This window comes from Pezoporus flaviventris, unplaced genomic scaffold (assembly GCF_033815535.1).
Source record: "Pezoporus flaviventris isolate CSIRO_AGI_PZ_B2104156 unplaced genomic scaffold, CSIRO_AGI_Pfla_v1 ptg000035l, whole genome shotgun sequence".
Taxonomy (NCBI): domain Eukaryota; kingdom Metazoa; phylum Chordata; class Aves; order Psittaciformes; family Psittacidae; genus Pezoporus; species Pezoporus flaviventris.
This window is the reverse complement of record NW_026892583.1, coordinates 1,161,910-1,184,099: the sequence shown is the minus strand read 5'-3', so window position 1 is coordinate 1,184,099 and position 22,190 is coordinate 1,161,910. Positions and strand designations below refer to the sequence as shown.

The following is a 22,190-nucleotide window of genomic DNA, read 5'->3' as shown; positions in this document are numbered from 1 at the left end:
CCATCCAAAGGTCTTTTGATGTGTGCTGGGTGAAGGTGTGTGGGGTACAGCTGTGAGGTCTGGCCTAGCAGGCTGGAGGATGTTGCTACAGCTCCCCATCTGGGAAGAAACGAGCTTCCAGCAGGGAGGAAAAAGCTCAAAGGGGAAGAGGCAGCAGCTCCATGTGTGAACTTACTTGCTTCATGTAACGGAGGAAGTTTCATCTCTAAAGTACTAATTCCACTATCACAGTGCCACAAGATGTTCTATACGAGACTGATTTAATATCTCCTCAAGTATATTTAGGTAGCAGTGTTAAGACTGTACAGTTGCTACTACGAAGAGGCAGTCAAGTCTTGAAGCTTTAAGATCACTCTTACTCATCAGCAGTACTTGCTCTATACACTTGCTGCTGGAAAATACCATTGCAAACGACCTGCATTTACCATCAGCAGGGCTGGCTCAGTGCTCCTTATGAATACTAATGTGAGCAGCAAGCAAGCTGTTAATTTCTGTTAATGGATGTCTTGCTGATTTGCTGTCTGACTTTGGGTGAGCCATTTACTTCCCTGGCACCTTGAATTCATTGTGTTGCTGCTTAATGCAATGCCAGTATCACTCCAGAGCATGCTGGGGCTTCAGGTGACAGAAGGCAGCAGCAGCACCCATTTTATTCACTGTGTAATCAACTGATTTTACACTCGAGAGTCATTCTTCTAAATTAATTCTAATTAAGCACATAGTAAAGCCACTCAAACTAATTGTTATATAAATATTTTATAGTATTTTATGTTTCATTTGCCCATTTCTGTAATAACTGCTGGCAACAATAAGAACTGCATCAGCTGAACAGCAATTACATGGGAGGTGGAGAAATTCTCAGGGATGAGATGCCCTTCACTGACCTGCATTGCCACAGTGGTGTGGCAGAAGCCCCAGCTGCATTAAAACTGCCACTGGCGGGCCCTGGCAGCTGTTGATTGTTAATGCTGACTGCTGTTAGTTCAATAGTGAGGCTCAGCCTAACTGGATTTTGACTTTTAACCAAGGCAGGGGACTGGGAGGCAGGAGAAATGACAAAGCCCAGGGAGGAGGTGGTTTGGCTGAGATAAAGCACATACCAGTATGAATTTCATATTGCATGTGGTCTGTGTGTCCTCTGCAGGTTTTCTTCTGAACCTCTGAAGTCAACCTCTACAATCCTCTCAGCATATCCTAGTTTTTAAGTCTTTTCTATCAATGCTCTTAACCAAGATTCTGAAGCAACTTTTAGCCAGGAGCTTTTGCAAATGCAGACCTAAAGCCACCTCTGATGTTCTGAGACTTCAGCCTGTCATAGGAGCATTCAAAGTGCAACCCATGGATGTTTAATACCCAACCAGCAAGTTAATTCCTTCTGGTGCAAGTTCAAGAGCTGCTGTCACTTCATTGTTGGTATTCACCTTGCTGCAGGCTCTGCTACACAGGGATATGAAGCTTTCAAGATTCGGGCTGCACTAATATGGCAGATAGAATCATAGAATAGTTAGGGTTGGAAAGGACCTGAAGATCATCCAGTTCCAACCCCCTGCCATGGGCAGGGACACCTCACACTAAACCATGTCACCCAAGGCTCTGTCCAACCTGGCCTTGAACACTGCCAGGGATGGAGCATTCACAGCTTCCCTGCACAACCCATTCCAGTGCCTCACCACCCTCACAGTAAAGAACTTCTTCCTTATATCCAATCTAAACTTCCCCTGTTTAAGTTTTAACCCGTTACCCCTTGTCCTATCACTACAGTCCCTAATGAAGAGTCCCTCCCCAGCATCCCTATAGGCCCCCTTCAGATACTGGAAGCTGCTCTGAGGTCTCCACGCAGCCTTCTCTTCTCCAGCCTGAACAGCCCCAACTTTCTCAGCCGTCCATACCCATGCTTGTCCATACCCAAGTACCCACAGGATGCTAATGACATGGTGCTTTTTATTAAGCTTGAAGAAGCTTCCTCATTCTCCTCATGCTGAGCCCACTACTTGTGCTGTGATTTACTGCTAGAAAGTTAGTTGGTGAAAGGGGAATTGATGTATTAGTCCATGGAAAGTGGAATAGAACCAAAATCAATCTCAGCTGAGTACTACCTTGGGTGGCTTCCAAAAAGGGAATCTGGATTGATCCAAAGAGCTTGACAAATTTGTCCCAGGATCTGGGAAGCTCGGACAGAAAAGGGGCATGGTGCATCTTGGACTGCCTGGGAAGTGCTTTGCATGCAGCAGGGAACTTCAAAAAGAGGCGAGTGGTGGCCTAGTAGAGAGTTTAATGGCCATTTGGAGCCAGGAAAGGTTAATTTAGGAATTACTGTTATTTAAATAGCAAATAGAATCGGCTGTTTCAGCTGTTCCCATTAGCTGAGCCCACTGAAAGTGGGAAGTGGCAGCTCTGCCTGCAGGGAACAGGAGCTGATCTTTACCTCTTGCCTTTGAGCCTGCTTTGCACACAGCAGCCATCTGTCTATGTGCTTACCTAGAGACAAAAGAGATGGTGACACTGAGTTAAAAACACCACCTTGGTAGCCTTCAGATGAGGCACGGGGCCAGCCTGCTCCATGAAGCCTCCAAAGAGTAGAGAATCACAGACTCCCTCACCTCTTCCTGATGGGTAAATCACAACTGGAGAATCAGAGTGGCTTTTGGTGTCCTTACCTCCTCCAGGCTGTGCTCACTGCTCAGCTCGAAGCCCAGGGAATGGCTGCACCCATTTTGGCTGACCATAAACTCCTAGCAGAACTCCCACCATCAAAGATGGTCCTCGGAGACCCCACGTGAGCTCCCAGGTCAGCACTCCCTGTGTCAAATTCCAGGTTTTGGGTTCTAGATGGTTTTGGCAGTGCAGAACATTGCAAAAATACAGAGTAGGAGATGGAGGAAGAAAAGCTAAACAGGATTCATCAGTGAGCTGGACTGCGAGCTCCAATGCAAAAGGAGTCTGAAGCGGAAAGTAAATGTCAGGCTAATGCCAAGTCAGGAGCTGGGGCAGGAAAGAGAATCTAACTGAATTGATTTCCTCCTAAAAGGTTTGTTAAGTTCTAAGCCTACAAAAGCTGGAGAGAACTGATGCAATTTGCTTTCTTACCCATTGGCAGTGAGGCCAAAGAGGTTAAATAATCTCACCTTTGCTCAGCCTAGTTGTGAAAATGTCAGGTGAAAAGCTTTATAGTTTTTATTAATAGCAATTATCCTCACTGTCTGAACCTGGTAAAGCTGCCATTGAAGAGTTAGGAGCACTTTTTAACTGGACAGAGACACATTTTGCTTCAGTAGCATCCGTGAGTAGAGACCAGGCTAGGAAGTGGTCGGACACAGGAGCTTGCACTGAAGCAAGCATGATGCCAGCACCCAACCTGTTCCCCCATCATTCCTCTGTGCAGAAAAGGTTTGGAAGGGAGCCCATGGCTGGATAATAGCACTGTGAGGAAAGGCAGGTGAGCTACTTTTGCCTGCAGCTCTTCATAGAGTTCTGATTCTTCATGAGCACTTCTGGCCAACCATGTAGTTGGTATCTGGTTTATCTGAAGGGGGCCTATAAGGATGCTGGGGAGGGACTCTTCATTAGGGACTGTAGTGATAGGACAAGGGGTAATGGGTTCAAACTTAAACAGGAAAGTTTAGATTGGATGTAAGGAAGAAGTTCTTTACTGTAAGGGTGGTGAGGCACTGGAATGGGTTGCCCAGGGAGGTTGTGAATGCTCCATCCCTGGTGGTGTTCAAGGCCAGGTTGGACAGAGCCTTGGGTGCCATGGTTTAGTGTGAGGTGTCCCTGCCCATGGCAGGGGGTTGGAACTTGATCTTAAGGTCCTTTCCAACCCAAACCATTCTATGATTCTATCTCCATTAGAGACTGTTCTGGATCATATTTAAACCTGCAGTGATCTGTGACAAGCAGTTGCTGTACAAAGACATTCTTAGAATTGTATTAGGTGTTTTGTTGAGTCTTGGACAGGACTCAACATGTGCTGAAGCTGTGGCAGAAAGGGAGCTGCTCACAGCCAGGTCCAGAGCCCAGGAGCTGCTCTTTGTTTCATGGGGAGGTCCATCCTCTCAGCAAGCGTTTACCAGGGCTCTCATTTTTCATGGCAGAAACCTCTGTTACTAAAGCAAAGGTAAGCACTTCTATATGCAGGCTCAGCACATGTTCCCTTGCCTGCTGTGCTGAGGAACAGCAGGAGAGAGTAGTTCTGTCCACAGGTGATGTTTCTCAGGTCTGTTGGCCATTTCTCCTAGAGCATTGCAGGCCCTACCTCATCTGCTTACTAATTCTCTTCAGCAATGTATATTCATTTAATCTACATGGTACCAGATAATTACATGCTCATTTACGTTTGTACCACTTCTGCCATTATTATTATTAATGCTGCTGTCAAATGTACTTGTTCATCTGGGTCCAACAGCCAACTGTGTCCAGCACATCCCAACTGATACACGTTAGGAGCTTATGCTCAAGTTCAAGATGAATTATTGCTCCCAGGCACCTAAGAGTGCTATTACCATTTCTAGTAAGATATAAACTACTGCATGTATCATCCTACCCTGAATTCATCTATTGATGCCAGCTAGAAAAAGTCCTAATTAACCACGAGGGTCTAATCCTAATTAACTCTTAGGGCTCTGGCTCCCTTGTGTCACAACAGTGCAAGAAACCTTAACATGGCCAACAAAGCACTGATAAAGCAATCAAAATCTATCTTAATGCAGCAGTGTAAGAACTCAAATACAGGCTGGTAGAATTCCAAGTTTATAATAACACTTCTCTACTAAATAGTGGATGTTATTTCCATTGCAATCCAGAAACAAATACTCCAGGGAGCTCCTTCTACCTGAGTCTAGTGCTTTTAGAACTGCTTCACTGCTCATTTGCACTTGAATAACCTTGTCCTGCTGTAAACCTGAGCTGTTGGGTTTGGGCTTTGGAGTCGTCAGCCAGAAAAGCCAAGCAGATCCAAATGTTATAACACTAAAGCTTAAGTATTCTTATTGTAAAGAAAATACTGTTAACATTAAAGGGCTCTAAACCTATTAGAAATGGTTCATTAAATCCTGCCCTGTATTAGCCCTACTGCACAGATGTTGTAACATTTGTCTCTGAATTTAATAGGTGCATGTTGACAGGACAAGTACCCAACCCTTACCAAATTAACATCACCAAAACACAGGTTGGGACATACCTGTCAGCCCAGATAGGAATTAAAATAGGCAAACACTGAAGTGAGGTTTTCAGCAATGTGCATGCATGGACAAAGGGATTTACACCTCTCAGAGCTTGGCTACAGCTCCAGTGCTCCCAGTCTAAATAACTTCTTTAGCCATCACTACACAGCATTCACTATGCATGTAGCCACGTGCCATCTTTTCCTCCTGCTCCTTACAGCACTTCCCTGCAGGTGTTGAGTAGAGAAGGGACTGTTGTCACCAGACAAGCCAGCACTTGCCTCCCCTCAGTCCTGGGCTGTCCTGCCAGCCTTCCCAACCCACTTAACCAGCACAGCTCTGAGCAGCACCCAGACCAACAGGGCTGCTCCTCCTCTTTGCTCTGTGTAAGGCAGTGCAACAACCCCACACTCCACAATTGAGGTGGACTGAAAGCCCAAACAACCCAAACCGAGCTGGTTTATTTTGGTGGGATGATTTTTTTGAGTCTCCATTTACAGTTCAGGGATAAAAATCTTACACTAAACCCAAGAGTCTCAAATAACCAGATAGAACTTGTGCTCTCCATACTGCAAGTGAGCAAACACAGTGCAATCGTAATGTAGTCCAGCTGGCTGGGAGCCTTGATATCCTCATTAATAGGTTTGTCTGGTGCCCTCGAGGGGACAGTGAATCATCCACAGCCACCCACTGGAGTCTGTTTGTATTGTTTTTGCCTTTTAAAATCCCTGAAAGCAATTCTTTACGGGATTCGTTGCTGTGGTGAGCTAGACAGGCAATTTCCCATCTGTTGGGGCACCCTCTGGTTACAAAGTTTCCTTCATCTATTATTTAATGGTTGAAAAAAATTAGGAAAATTAATGTGTTTTGCTAAAATTTAAGCTTTCAGTCATTACAGAATCTGCTACAACTTTTCTGCTGTCCTTTCATACAGCTGAGCTGAAATCCAACCCCTGCATGTTCTAAGGTGAACAGAAGCTGTTAGGGCACATACCCTAACAGGTTTATGAAGGGGGATGACACGACCCAGCACTAGAGAGCTTAGAGGAGAAGCAAGCAAACAAACACACACAGTCAAGTAAATGGATTGAAATTAAAACTCCTTACCCTCAAGTGATGGAAGGAAATGAATGAGATTTCCAGCACCAAGGCTCTGATCCAGTCCTTCCTAGTGGAGAGGTAAGAACCTTCTGGTCCTGCCCTTTTATGAGCCCATGGCTAAACCAGCTGGCCAGGAGGTAGCAGTTGATTAGCAGGGGGAGGTGTTGGTGCTGGTGCACAGTGCTCAGGTGCTGCTGCTTGTTTTGATTGACTCAGGATGCTGGTGAAGGGACGGTGGTGAACCAGGCTGGGGTTGTGAATCCCACACTATTCCTTGTAGGAGACCACACTGAGCCATGTTCTGTGCACAGTAAGGACTTCCAGGTTCCAGTTGGAATTTATTCATCACCAATGGGTAACATGTTCTTCTAGCACTGACATCCCATTTAGTTAAAATCCCTCTCCTGGCTCTTCACTCACTCCTGGGAGTGGGATAAGCAGGCACAGCTCATTCCAGCCTCTGACGTGCTCAGTTAAACAGACCGAGCCATTTAAACCCTGCTGGGATCCCCACTCACTGCACCTCACCAGTAGCTGGTCCCCACTGATCCCACTTGTACCCATTGCTGCTGAGCTCCTGTGAGCACCCCTCAGCCCACTCAGCTTGCCAGGTCCTTTCATTGAGAACAATGCCTTGCCAATTTGGCATGGCTACTTATTGTCATGGCTTGCTCAAAGTTTTCTCTTCCTTTCTGTCACCTCCAACAGAGCAGTCCTGTGGATTCACTGGGAGATTTTCCACAGGCACATTGTCCCTGTTTCCACTGCACTGGTCTTTCAAGTGTTTACTATGGGATATTGAGCTTCCCTGTCAATAAAGCAGCCTCACCACCAGCACAGTCACTGAACGCAGGATTAGGTCTAGTATTAAGTGACTTTTCTTTAAAGGGTTGACAATTGCCTGGCAGTGTGAGAACACCGTTGGTGTGGGGATGGGCAGCAATGACAGACTAGAAGGCAAGGTGTGTACATGATCTGCTTGGACTACACACAGCATGGGAAGAACTCTCCTCTGAAAGAAAACTTCTTTCTAAACTTGTCAAGTGCATGCTGGAGGTCACCCCCCTCGCTTCAGGTCTTCTCTGTAATGCAGGAGATGAGCGTTAGTAGAGATTTCAAATAACCTCAGGTGAAATGTACAGCACATTGTCTCTTACTGGGTCACTATCAACTCGTACAGGTGAGTTAGACATACAGAATGTAGGACACATTATAACTAACACCCACTGCCTTGCAAGGAAGAAACTTGCTGAGACAGCACTGTGGAGAACAGTGTGGCTTGAGGTAAAAAATAGACTGCTAATCACAGGAGTATTTCTGCTGCACAGTCAGACACAGAGCTCAAGTCTGACTATTTCCAGGTACAAAAGAGGTTATTTTTGTTCATTTTTCAGCACCTCGTGTGGACTAAGACATCAATGACACTTCTGGTTTGGTCTCAGCTCTTTTCTCTCTCCTTTAATGAGAGTCTTGGAGCACTCCCTGGACTTCACCCCTGCTGCACACTGTAAAGCTCTGACACCAGCATCGAATGGGACCTCAAGATACACCAAGGTCAGGACGAAATGACAAGTGATCCCAGCAGTTCCTCACTAAGTATTTTCTAGGGGGTAGGAAGTACCACACGTGGCAGCACTCCGAATTCCTTACGGACAACAGGGCGCCCATGTAGGGAGCTGTGAATTCTTTACATCGTGGTAATGAGGCAGTGTTTCCCTCAGGATTTCTGCTGAAGAAGAATATCCTTGAGGAAAAGGCATCAAAGGTTTCGGAAGGCTCAGTTTCAGCTAGTACAAGTTATAAGGAATGGCTTTAAACTGCTTTGAAGTATCTAAGGAAGCTGGGAGATGAGAGACAACTGGATAATGCAGAAGTATCAATGGAAAATAACCCATCAAACATGAATTACATGTTTCTGTATATTGTATTTTCATCAGAATTTCCAAGCAAACAAACAGGTACACTGCAACACTGAGCCCAACACACGGACAAGCACATGCAACACGGTGCCCTAGTTGTACATGAATTCCCAACGTGCTGTTCAAGCACCTTTACATCAGAAGCACACAGGAACTCACACACGTACACGTGTTCCCTCCACCATTAGTCCTGAGGGAATACTTAGGTCTTCCTTGAGAGACCAAACCTCAGTTCTGCAAGTCCACCTGGGAAATCACCCACCAGCTATTCCCAATGGATCCCTCACCCAAGCACCCGTCCCTCTCGTGCAGCTTGGCTCTGCAGCATCTGCCGGTCACCAGGTTGCAATGTCTGACATGGCTCAAAAGAGCACGAGAGAGATTTACAGCACTGGAGATCAAACCCATATTGTCATTACAGCACGTGCTTGATGCAGATGAAGGCAAGTATGGAGGCACGAACACTGTAAACATAAACTGAGAAACCAACCACATGTAACTAGAAAACCCATTACAGAGCTTTACAGATTCCTCACCCCATGTATAATGTGTGTAATGATACAGTCAGCCTTTGTTTTCTGACTTAAATATCCAGGCCAAGTCTCAATAATAAAAAATTGGCTAAAATGCCACCTTGTAGGAAGAACAACAGTAGTTTCAAATCAATACATATCTTCAAACCCATCTATTGCTCTGAGACCATCCATTGAGCTCCACTAGATGTCAGCGTTACAGAACCAGTTTGTTTCAGACTTCAAAGCACCAAGTCCACTTGGTTCACTTATTGTAGTTACCTTGTATGTGACACACAGCACATGTCAACTACACCAAGCACGGGTTTATGGAAGCAAAGTGAACCAAAAAGAACAGTCTGGTTTCATTCTCCCCCTCCCCTTGTTTACTTGTTTGGAACAGAGAACTTCAAACCAGTCTCATGATGCTGAATATGTTTCAAAATGAGATGGAAATCATCTGTTATTCTAATCAGTTTTCCTATTGCAGTGACATGAACTTTGCAATTCAGACCCAGCACCACGAGCTCTTTTTGGCAGGTCCTGTAAGACCTTGAAGATAAAGCTCTTCATGTTAAATACGATGTAGTTGAGCCAGGTTGAAAACTGTTAAGCCACGTACAAATTTTACCCTCTCATTTCCTGCGGTACTGTTACAATGGAGACAGCAGAGCTGCTGGGGCTTTTCATGGTATTGGACAAAAGGAATGAAGGACTACAAAATGCAGGAAAATACAGAAAATCAAGAACAAAAAAACCCACAACACATGGATACAACACACAGCACAACAGCAATGACCAAATCTCTTTTTTTTGACCAACAAGGATTGACAATTGGGAAGTGCTCTTTGTTCTGCACTGTAAATCATAGAATCACAGAATGGTTTGTGTTGGAAGGGACCTTAAAGCTCATCCAGTTCCAACCCCTGCCATGGGCAGGGACACCTTCCACTAGAGCAGGCTGCTCCAAGCCCCATCCAACCTGGCCTTGAACACTGCCAGGGATGGGGCAGCCACAGCATCTCTGGGCACCCTGTGCCAGCAACTCAGCACTCTCCAATACCACACTTCAGTTAGATACACAGAGGTTTATCACTGCATTACCACAATACCTGAAATAAAAAGAGGATGTTTTCTCTTTCAACAAAACAAAGCTGCCAAGCGAATTGTTGTTGGAAAAATATGAGAGAAATAACAGGTAACTACAAAAATGATGAACTAGAGCAACATCTGAGAAGGAAAGAGTAGTTAAGGAACGTATGAAACCAAATGGCAACAGTTCTAGGCATTTATTCCAGTATCTTAGAAAAGAAAAGTAAAAAATATTCTTCATTGCATCACCATTTGAAAATAGAAAAACAAATGTTTAGATTCAGCCAAAAGATGTGAATGGTTCCCTTGGAATTCCCATTTTGAGCCTTGTTTATTCACAGTACAAACAAACCCCACCGGTACATTTTTCCAGTCACAAGACACGCAAGGAGCACCGACCAGATCCTTTTCTCCATGGAGCTGCTTTGCCCTGCAAAACCTCCCCAAAACTCCCTCCCAAACCTTTCAGTGCCATATGGAATTGCAGAGCAGAGTCAGCCCCAGTGCCCTGAGACCACCAGCAGCAGGCAGGGCAGAGCTTGCATTCCCATACACGTGCTCAGGGAAGAGAATACTCATCCATCACTTGAAATCCACCTTAAGGCAAACAGATACGGAGGTTTTTTTCCCTCTTGTTGAAAAGTTTTACTTTTCCAATAGCAAAACATGAATCAGACATTCAGGAAATGAATTAGTGTTTGGCATAAGGAATGCTTTAACCAAAAAAAAAAAAAAAAGAAGAAATAAAAAGGTAAATCAATTATTTCACCTTTATCTACATTTTGTTAAAGCATTTTATGCGCTTTCAATAACAGATTGCAAGGGGGTTGGCAACTTCTTTTTCTTTTTTTTAATGAAAATCCAGACAGTGTTCTCTGTTTGCAATCAGAACCACAACCTTAGTGCAATATTATATTTATTTCTTACAGTAATTTTGGTTGCCATACAAGAGTATTAAGGATTGGGGAAAAGTGCAAGTTACAGGAGCTTGATTTGTTTAATCAGTCGAAATCAGAGGAATTAAAGCACAAAAATTACAGCAACATAGAGAACGTGAACACAAGTTGTTACACAAACTATAGCGAGAAACAGAGTAATATCTAGAAAAGAAAAGAAAAGATGTAATGGAAAAAATCATCAATATTTGTGGCTCATACACATAATCATCGCCAGATCAACTGGGTAATGCTCTTTAAGAACGGAGGAAAAAAAGCACTATTTTTCTTAACTTAAGTCCCACAAATAATTAACTTTTGTGATATGTAAATTCTGTAAATCAACAGTCACATCTAGTCATTTTATAATATATGAATTCAACTTAAAATGTTCTCAGACACCTAGGGCAAGGAGTCTGTGCAGTTATACACAATTTACATCTTGTAAGGTTTTGGTATTGTATACACAAATATTACAGAAACTAGGCATGTAAATGCAATTTATTTAAATTACAGTGTATAAACAAAAGTTGATCCTAAAACCCAGAATATCAGAATGTATTTCAGAGATCTCTAACAACTTGGTTTGCACTATCATAGTAGCATGAAAGAAATGGGTCTTCTCTCCTCCCCCCCAACATTTCCAGACTGGTGAAAATACTCGGAGGCAACGTCGTTATCTGTTACTATTGCTTTCTGGAGCAAGATCCTCGCACAGAGCTAGAGACCGATTCCTCTTGGCAGAGGGGTATTTTAGTGGGGAAATTAGGTCCACCCAGGTCTCCTCACCTTTACTTTGTAAGACACAAGGTAAAAAATAAACTATTTCATTAGCTCTTTAAACCTCTTTTCTACTAATGGTATATTGTACCTAGTCTTTCAGTACCTGAAAAGATCCACGAACAAGAAACACACCTGTGTAAGAAAGGGATTACTGTCACCTGTAATTTACCGTGTATGTCAGCACGTGTTCAACGTAAATTCAACAAGAATGTTGTGATTAAAAAGCAGCTTAAAAGTCAACTTCTACATCTGCTTTTACTACCGTATTTCCTAATGCATTTTCTGGCACACGTTACAGAGGTAAGATCAACTGTACCCAAAGAAACAAAAAAAGAAGAGATCATGGCGTTAGTGGTTTATTTACTGAATTCTGTTGTATCACCAAATGGAAGACAATGATGGCTAAATCACCATTTTTACACCTCTTAGAAAGGATTTGATGGCCTCAAGTTGCCTGTATCGCCTATCTGGATGACACTGCCGATTTCTACATCGCCTACGGAAAAACTCAGTACTCCTCAAAGGAAAACGCCTCAACACTTGGTTTTATTACAAGGTTACTTGGAACTTTCAAATACAAATATAGGAACAGGTCTTAAGTCAAAAGATCTTTGTTGTTCCGTAAAGGGGGCAGGAGGCTAAGTGAGTAAGTTGTATTTTATGAGTATCCAATGAATTGGTAACTGTTAACCACTTCTGAAGAAAGATTCATCCTCCTTTGTAGAAGTTCTAGCAAAGATAGAAAATATAACATAGCTCTGCTGGTTCAGATGCATCCAAATGAGGTTGATTTTTAAAAAGGTCAAGACTTTATCATTATTCCACAGAAATAGTAGTAAACCACAAAAGTTTTATTTTTTTAGTGTTTTTTTTTTTGTCTTTTTATGTTTTTTTTTTTGTTTTTAACTTCCTAGCACAGAAGTGGCACAAAGGCTGCCAGTAGACCAGCCACTTATTTTCTTAAAATATTGTGCTTATAAACTATCTGTACAACTATTTAAACTTGCAGTAAAGAAAGATATTTAAAATGCTAAACTTTATGTACTCATACTAGGGCTGTTGCAGACCTAATTAGACACTTGTTTGTGAGCAAAAATAATCACAATAAAAAAATTAGAGATAGGCTGGACCATATCAAGGACCATATCAAGGAAAGAAAGTTCAGGTACCTTCCAAAATGTAAGAGAACCTGGAAGGATGGTAGGTAGGCAGTCTAGCTGTCCACACACAATTTACCCACCTTGAACGTCTTGAGTATTACGTTAATAAAGACCTACAAAACTCACAGCTATGAAGAGGTGTAAATTACAAGGGGAGCTCAAACATGCAGAGAGAGATTTGTTAACTTTAAAAAAAAAGGGAAATAAAAAGGAAAGCCAGACTTTTAACCAAATCTGTGTATTTCTCCCCTGCTGACTGAAGTCTCCTGGAAAGCCCTCGAGCTTTTTCCCCACCACCCCAGTCCATGCTGGGCCACAGGGTGCATGCATCAATCCTGTGACTGCACCAACAGCCATGCAAAGAAATGGCTGGAGCCCCTGAGGTGCTCAGCCTGCTCTCCTTGCCAAGAAGCCAATACCTGTTAACGGTGACAAAAATGAGAAGTTGGATGCCTACCCAACTCTCCTGGCCCCTCGGAACACACACATGCCGAGATACTCTCTACTACTCTCCATCCTGGCATCACCTTCTTACCTTTTTTTGCTTTTCTAATGAGTTGAAACGTTCCCATTTCTGCTAAAAGGCTGAAATCCCTCTCTTCACTTAAAACACTGGCAACCTTCCCACTGACTTCAATGGGAACATTCATCTATCTTCTTCTTCTTTCTTGGCCTGATGTTCAAACTAACTAAGCACTTACCACTCACTGAATTAACCAGCATCTCTTGGGGCTCGGCATATTTGAGTATCTGACTGTGAGGTCCAAAGATGCATCTGTACCAAACCCCAAATTTTTACTGGCTTGCAGAGTTCATACTGCAACTTAGCAGCAGTTTAGCTGGTTGAAAACTGGGGGTCTCAGGTTCAAACTAGCTTCATTTTGTTGTACCTCTAAGTGTGCATTCCTCCTCGGATTTTACGCAACGTCTGCATCGTCTTATAGGTCAAGTCAATGGAGCGTGTATTGAACTTGTTCTGCCACCTTGGAAGAGTGCTACGTATAACTGCAGAAATAAAGAAATACCAGGTAAAACAGAGCAAGGTTACCTTTGAACTAATTCCAGCAGAACAACCAGCTTCACTGCCAACAGGTCAGAGAGCTAAACTAGTAAAAAACAGTAATATGAACTCCAGCACCTGTCTTTGCCTCTGCTACCGATAAAAATGGGTCTGAATGGCAATGAAGCAATCTGTCCTCTTAAAATGAACTAAGGGCTGGGGAAGGAAGCCTGCTTGGAGACTGAATGTCAAGAAGAGAATATAGTGCTTTTCAATACAAAAGTGAACTGCTTGCAATTCTAAATGGAAAGAAAAGCTGCATGTAATGATTCCAGCAGAAGGGCAGTATCAAGAGATAGGATTTTTGAAGTTAACAATTTTCTCTCTCTCTCTCTCGAATCTCCCCACAATTTTGAAATAAAATGGCCCCACTAGTGTAAAACATTTAATTTCTGCTTGGGCATGTAGCACACAGTCTGCATTACCTGAGTACCAGAAACTGAACTGTTTTCCCCCTCCCCCCCCCAATTTTGCTGGCACTCGCAGACAGACAAGGCATTTGGGGTATTTCAGTACCAGCCCATCTCTAGTTATCAACAGAAGTTTGTGAGGCAAAATAGCTATTCTTATCTGTCCAGCAGCTGTTTCAAAGCTCTTTCTATGTTCATTCTGTGCCCAACTCTAGTCACTCCAAGGTCTATCAGATCTTCCTTTTGTAGATTTGGTAAATGAGTGCCATCTATTTCATTGTCCATAAATGTTTCTTTATGTTCACCTAAGTTTAGACTTTCCAACCAATCTGCCACGTCTGGTTTAGTCCACAGGTGGACAGGCTTAGTTGTAAAAGGCTTATTTGAGATTGGCTGTTGTAATATTGAGGGAGAAGGAGACCTGCTGCGCCCTGTGGTCAAGCCAAATAAGTCCCCTGAAGGGGGCTGGCTGGGTAGGCTAAATACATCGGACAAAGTTGGAGAAGGAGATGAAGCTGAAGCAGAAGCAGTCAGAGGAGCAGGCATGATGTCTTTATTGATCTCTGTTGGTGAAACCACAGGGCTTGGAGCATGCCTTGCTCCTGAGGTCCTACTGTCATAGTCTGGGGACCTGCTCTGCAGTGTGATCGGCTGGCTGGTTCCAGGTCGGACAGTAAAAGTGATTGTTGTACTTCGTGTACCTGAGACAGTACTCATGACTTCCGTGCTCCTGAAATGGCAAACAGACATGGAGAGTTAGATACATCAGCCATCAGCTGAAGGGTTGTCCGTATCAACATGTGGTAAATAAGGGTTTGGAATGCTTCAATATTTCCATTTTTTAATGAGCACTATGAGGTTAAAAGTACTATGATGGTATCATGGAATCTTTTCCATAAAACAATCATCAATGGTAAGCCATAGTTAAAAACAAAACCTTTGCTCATGAGCAGTTCAGGAAAACACCTTCCAGAGCACATTCTTCCTTTTTAAGGCTGCACCAAATTAATTCATGGTTAAATGAGAAACACCAAGTGGAATAAGCACACAAGCACCTTGTGCTCCCCAAGAAGTGCCATCAGGAGTTGGTCTTCCCTTCGTTCCATGGAGGGGAGGGATCCTACAGTTCAGTTTTAACCTTCCAGTTTTACACACTGTTAGCACAGCTAATAACAGTAGTATAGGATGCAATGGATCTTGGATCTCTGGACATCTACTCAGTGCATTTCATGTTATGTTTGTATTTTAGGGTATGTTTGTATTCCCATTTGTTCACAGAATGTGTTGCACAAGCTTTTCTTATTTCCTATTCTGTTCTGGCGGCCTTTTTGTGCTTTAAAAATGACACTGTCCTTCCAAGGTTCATAAAGGGCCTTCTGTGTCCATTTCTTTCTATACAGAAATGGTACCTTGGCAGTTCCACTACAAAACTTAAGGAGAAAAAATTCTTGTTCCTGTGCATGCCCAGAGGTGATGTGGTTGTGATGAGGTCGCTGGCACCTATCTCTTACCTAAAGGAAATTCTGGATTACAAACTAAGCAGGCGTGAAGCTTGCTAAGAGGTCAGCTCTGATGGGAGGCTCACAGGCTGGTGAAAGAGCAGATGACTCTGCTTTTGTGTAGTGGCTATAGAACAAATTTAGAAGCAGAAGATCCAGGTTCAGGTTTGATCATAATGTAAAATGCTTAACCCCAGAGCCCTTACTTTTCACGAGAAAAGTCTTCCAGTCAGAGTGTGCACTTGAGGATCTTCCACAGAACCACTGTGTACCTTAAGTTCCACAGTTTTTCTCTTGTAAAATAGCCTGCCAACCAGGAAATCCTTCAGACAACGAATTTCAGACACTTCCAGACCAATGGAAGGATTTATTTATCCTTGAAGCAATGCCATAGACTCCAGAGGACAATCTGGATTGTTAGATTTCTAACCTAGACCCTGACTGAAGCCCTCAGTATCCAAATGCCAGATGGCCCACAGGTCTGATCTGTCATACCTGCATAAAACTGAAGATGACTTGAGTGCATGATGTCAGATACAGATGCTTTCATTAATAATGCAGCTTCACCACTGGGCAGAAAAGATCTTATGGAGCCAAAGAAGGAAGATTTAAAGTGCTGTTATGGAAGAAACTGCCATCTCTTCCTAACTCACTGCTTAAAGATTTTGTATTCATTGCCACCAAATCAAGTACCAGAACTGATCCATATAGCAGGGGTCAAAGCCCACATTTGTTCTCTCTGAAGCACGTCACTTCACTAGATTCACTTCATAAATGAGAGGCCCTCTTGTGCTGCTTTGCCCTAGGTAACTGTGATGGCTTTGCTCCTTCCTGCAGAGTAATGTGGCTGCTGGGGAGGAGGACGTGGGGTATAGGATTAACCTGTCTCAGTGGGACTGCTCCCAGTGCAGTGTAATTGTGAACTCCACAGTAAGTGACTTGATTTTGGTCACCCACATCCCGAACAGAAGAATGGTTAAAATTTCAATTAAAAAGATGGCAAATGGACTATTAATCCCCTTCTCTAGTATGAGCCTTCCTGCAGTCCTTGCTTTTACTGAACTGGAGACATTTTTCAGCGGTTCCTTGGTCTGCTGCTTGCTGTTGTGAGCCCTGTGAGCTACATACTCCCTGTATCACCTCTGGGGCTTTGGCACATAATTAACAAACCCAGACATCAGGTAACCTGCAGCACTACAACACTGAGATTCAAAGCATGCTCGTATCACAGTGAGACTCACTCAAATAAAGCTCCAATACTGTGTTATTAAGAAAGCATTAAGAGTAACTGTTTGGAGCATGTACATGTTATTCACATAAGCAATCCCACCAGTCTCCCACAGATTGTTCCATATATTTCAATGTGAACAGGGGGATCTTTTTGAGTGTTGAGAGATTGGTACTTCACTTAAAACACAGTAGGAACAATACTTGTAGCACTTATGTCTTTGCAATTCAACAAAGAAAGGAAACACTTGGCAAGGTTTTGAGTGTTTCCTGTGAGGTTTTGGGGGCTTAATGGCTCTCCTTGTCTTCCAGCACTGGAGCTAAGCATTCTTAGAAATAAAAAAGTCTGTGGCAAGAAACTATTAAATTCTACTAAACAAGGGGAGCAAGTTATTTCTACCTACTTTAACTTAGCATTAGGAATCGCACACACTTTATAAGGCATGATATGATTTTAAATCAACAAAAAACCTGCTCTGCTAAGGACTGGGATAATGCTGCCATAGTGACTGCAAGAAAAGCAGGATGAGTTTTGTATGAATGTGAAAATGATTCCCAATCTCCTTACCTGCAATTACCCTCTTACTTAACTTTCCTGTGTTACAAATACTAGAAATCATGCTTTTGTACTCACACTCATTGTGGCAATATCTTCTATTATGCCAGATGCTGAAAGATCATTTCTGTTACTTGACTGACAGCTCTAGGCAAAGTGTACACCTTCTGCTTTGTAACTCACTTTTGCTCGTCCTCCCCTCTATTGCTCCTTTCACAGACTCCCTGCCCATCCTTGTTCAGGAAATCACTGCCACTGTTCCTTTAAGGAAAGTATATTAAGCTACTAAACCAAAACACTCAAAAGGAAACTGCAGGCTCTTGTTTTAGGCATTCCTTGGACTACTGTTACCTAACCTCAGACCCATGGGCAGAAACAGTGGGTGAGCAAAGCAATGCAACCAACCTTGTACTTTGCTTTCTGCCAGCCTGGATCAAAGCAATGGCTGTGCACAGTTACAAGCAACACTAAAAGATCTGTGGGCATCTTGCTTTTTCCAAGACATTGGTTCAGGGCTACTGACTGTTAAAAATATAGCTCTGGAGCAGTGCTAAGAAAATGTTTTATTTTACTTGATTATGAGGTTTCAATACCAGTCACAGTAGTACTGAAGCTATCATTTATACTAACCCTTTTATCATAGAATCATAGAATCACAGACTCGTTTGGGCTAGAAGGGAACTAAAGCTTATTAGCTCCATGCCTCTATCATGGGTAGAGACACCTTCCACTAGAGCAGGTTGCTCCAAGACCTGTCCAACCTGGCTTTGAACACTGTGAGGAAGGGGGCAGCCACAGCTTCTCTGGGCAGAAAGCTCAAAGCACTTTCTTAACATTAACAGACTTAATCCTATAGTAACACATTCTGCAAGAAAGTTATTAGCTCTACCACACACGTGGGCACACAAACAGGTCTGTGAGTCAGCACATGGCCCCACTGCTGCAACAGCAGTTTAGGACAAGTTTTAACCACAGCAGCTTAAGGTCCCTGCTGCCTCCAGAACTACTCAGCAACCTGCAAGGCTCCAGTTGCTGTGCTTCAGCTGGCTCTGCTCTCAGCTCTGCAGCCTTCACACAGAGACATGGCCCTCATGAAGGTCATGTACAACTGCTGAAGCCCAGAGCTGCACTGCCAGGCTTTCAGTTTAAAGTCCTTAACTCCAAGACTGATTTTTCCCCTTTCTTTTTCCCTTCTTTCACCTGCCAAGTCAACTCCAGCATGTAACAGAGACCACTGTAATTGTAATCCGAGGGAAAAACACGCCTATTTGTGTAACTCCTGTGCATCCTAAATTGTAATTTATGACATCTCCAACACAATCTGTTATGCAGATACAGCCCTGAAACCATCGGCTGTCTTGCATGTTATGGCTGATTGGTTTCCTGGTCAATAAGGAACAGGCACATTCCAGCTGGAAAGCAGGCATGGTTTTGTTGTATTGTGGCTTTTCCAGAGAAGTAAGAGCAATTTCTTAAGCCTTATTTGATCATCTGTTACACTAAACATATTAAATCCGTATTAAACCTGTCTAACCCCAAATTTCATTTTAGAAAGGTGAAAAGTCTGATAATTATTTTAAATAAGATTTACTCTGTTAGAATCAGCATATGGTAGCAATTTACAAACATTTGTTGCTGTAAGACTGCACTGTCTGCAATGCCCATTATGTTGCTTCACATTAAAATCACAATATATAATTCCTATGTCACAATGATGTGGCTTCTAAGTATAAAAGCCATCAAAATAGCTTCTATGCCAGAAATTCAGGATTCCAATTTACTGTTAAATTAGTATCAGAAGCGAATTGGTGAAAGATGGCTCACTGCAACCAAACAACCATTAAGCTCTGATGGGAGCTGTTTTGTCCTGTAACTTGCCAAAAGACTCACTGTTTCTTCCACTGTATTAGAGAAAAAAGTCTTAACGACCAAGAGAACCAATAAATGAAGCAAGTCCCTATACAGAGGTACTGCAAGAAACATCTTACAGGTTTTGAGAACACATCAACCCAAAACTTTGCCTTCATCTCTTACATTTTTACTTTATTTTTGGGCTGTCAAATGAAAATTGAACAGTAGGAAAGCAAGACAATAATTATCTGGTTTTGGGGAAGATAAAGAGCAAGGGATGATGTGATGACTGGCAGGATACAGAGCTTCTCATAATAGTGTTATTTTAGTGAGAAGAACTGAGAAATGGTTAGTGTCTGTGGCAGGTACTTCAGCAGGAGCAAAGAATAATCACTGAGGTCTGTGGGAGGCTGTTCAAGATCATCAGCTTCCATTCAAGTGGCAAAAATGTCTCGAAAGTGTCAGGAAGGAAATGGTGCTGATGGGGCAGAGGACAGGGAGATGGCCTCAGCCGTCTCTCCTTGGAGAGCTGCAGGAAAAATGGTCAAGGGAAGCTGAGAGGAGAAAGGGGGAAACCCCACCACTTCCAAGGATGAAAGACTGGACAGTGATAACTGCTGCAGATCTTAATTCTTTTGAGGGCTATTTTGTCTTTACTCTTCCCCTCACACAGGTATGTAAAACTACTCTAAGCATCCCTCCCCACCCCTCTCACCTCTAAAAATCCAACAGAATTATGGCATACTTGAAAAATCACCCCCCTTATTTAGGTGCTCAGACAGAAGTTCAGGAATCTGGGCTTACGTGCTCATGTTTGTTTGAATACTTCTCTAATGAAAGTAGCTTTTAGTTCAGCTTGAGAGGACATTCTATGTCTGGTTCTGGAATGGCTACCATTTCTGGATTAGGATGATCTAATCCACACTGCACTTTGTAACAAAGTCAACACCAAAATCACTAAAGTGCAATAACAATGAGTGAGCATTAAAAAGAAGCAGAATGTATATAACACAGAATACACTATGCTTTATGGTCATCACTTACTTCATGGCACTTCAGCATGACCCTCTTCTGACAACAGCAGTCATGACAGCAAATAAAAATGACAAAATGGAATGACTGAAACACCGCAAAAAATTACTGACAAAGCAAGCAATCCTGTGAAAATGGCTGACAAACAGTTAAGGAAATGAAATGAATCTAATGGGACAGCAGTAAACTGGAAAATCAAAGCTTGAGAATTATCCACACAAAATACGTATTTCATCATCTGTGAAATCCAGACACCCTTTACGATAAACCAAATGTAGGATCAGTCTCTACGTAGGACTCACTGCTAAACTCATTAATGCCTTACCTGTTTGTGAAAAAAGGGGAACTTTTCCAGGTAGTCATAAAAAACCCCATCAGAGATGGACAAACCCCCTGGCCATAGAGAGTTTCACTGTTTAAACTTGTTATGCCAACACGGTCCAGGTTATTTTTCCTAGAGGACCCAATCCTGCACACTGAAACATCCTCCATAACCACCACATTCATAACAAGTATTCCTCACTTCCAGGAGTGATGCCTAAGCTGCCCCAGAGGCCACAGGGGCATTATACAAACACAGATGGAGAAACATAAGCACCGTTTGAAATAGAAATTGTTTCTCCCTATGGCAAAGCCATTGATCATTTTGGTGTGGGGATGGCAGCAGCGGCAGTTGCTGTTCATTAGCCCTTCTTAGCACACTGGAGCTGGAGGGAAGGATGTAGTTTCCACTGGGAGCTGTGGCTTTTCTCCTTCCCAGCCACTGGGTCTATTCTGCATTAATCAAGCTGACATTATTCAGTGGATCTCGCAGGCTTGCACTTGATCATTATGTTGCTAAGCGACTGCTGGGTTCACAGACAGAGCGAGCACTCCTCCCCTAACCTGATAAACACCCCTGCATTAGTCTTCTCCCCATTTCTTTTATCAGCTCCATATAAAAGTCAGTAGCCTCTCAAGTGAATTTATAGCACCGCTGTATTTATAGCACTGTGGTCGATACTATCATTACACGCTGACGGCAGAGCATCCCCTGCCAAGCTGCAGGGCTCTCCCAGGCTGGGTTTTCCCATCTCTGTACCTGTGCATATCCAAATTTGGAAAGGGAGTTGCAACCAGAGCTCATCACTGGGGCTATAGTTCTGGGTCAAATGAACCCTGAATCCAAACAGCCTCAACCTTTCCTGTAAGGAAGGATGGGCAAAAATGGAGGAAGTGGCGGTTGGATGTTGTGGCCTCATGACATGGACACAGCAGATAAAAACTCTATCGCCAGGCCTAATGACCAAAATTTCTCGAAGTAAAGGATGGCCAAAATTGGGAGTGGGATCTGGAGCTCTGTTCCAGAATCTTCTGATCAAACCCTTTAATTATGCTTTTATTAGTACAAAGTAAGCAAGCATATCCTTTTGCTTTTTCCTCCTCTTCCTTCCCCTACCAGTCTCCTTTTTCCTATCCCACGGCTGGTCATTGCTGCTGAGCAGCAGATGGTTCCCAGCCAAACGTTTCCATGCTCTATTTAAAAATCTTGAAACTCAGTGTCTCCATAAGAACCACATAAAACTATAAATACACCGTGTAAAATTACTGCTAAAGCAATGTGCAGAGAAAAAAGCAAGTCTAGGGACGTTTTTTAATGTAATAATTGAGAGAGAAATGCTGCTCAGTACTGTAGAAATATCTCTTCCTAATCCTCATTTATCAAAAACATAGAGAGAAGGTATTTTTATGGGTTCCTGTAGCAAGCCATTACACAACTACCTACAATTTAATTCACCTCTGTGCTACTCTAACAGGGCAATCGCCGTGAGTGAACTACAACTAAATGTCTACTGGCTGTGCAAAAGTAACTCCTGTGATATCCTATAGTGATATTAGGATTCCTGTCACTTCA

At 43.0% G+C, this 22,190-nt stretch overlaps 1 protein-coding gene across 6 annotated transcripts in view; it reads right to left on the bottom strand.

Annotated features, from left to right (window-relative positions):
* Positions 1 to 10,682: 10,682 nt before the first annotated feature.
* SHANK2 (SH3 and multiple ankyrin repeat domains 2) overlaps positions 10,683 to 22,190 on the bottom strand; it is a 361,673-nt gene continuing 350,165 nt past the window's right edge. For all 6 annotated transcript variants that reach the window (XM_061462082.1, XM_061462086.1, XM_061462083.1 and 3 more), the window contains one exon: positions 10,683 to 14,861. In XM_061462082.1, coding sequence (XP_061318066.1) covers positions 14,288 to 14,861 — 574 coding nt within the window. In that variant the 3' untranslated portion in view covers positions 10,683 to 14,287. The remainder of the gene's footprint in view (positions 14,862 to 22,190) is intronic.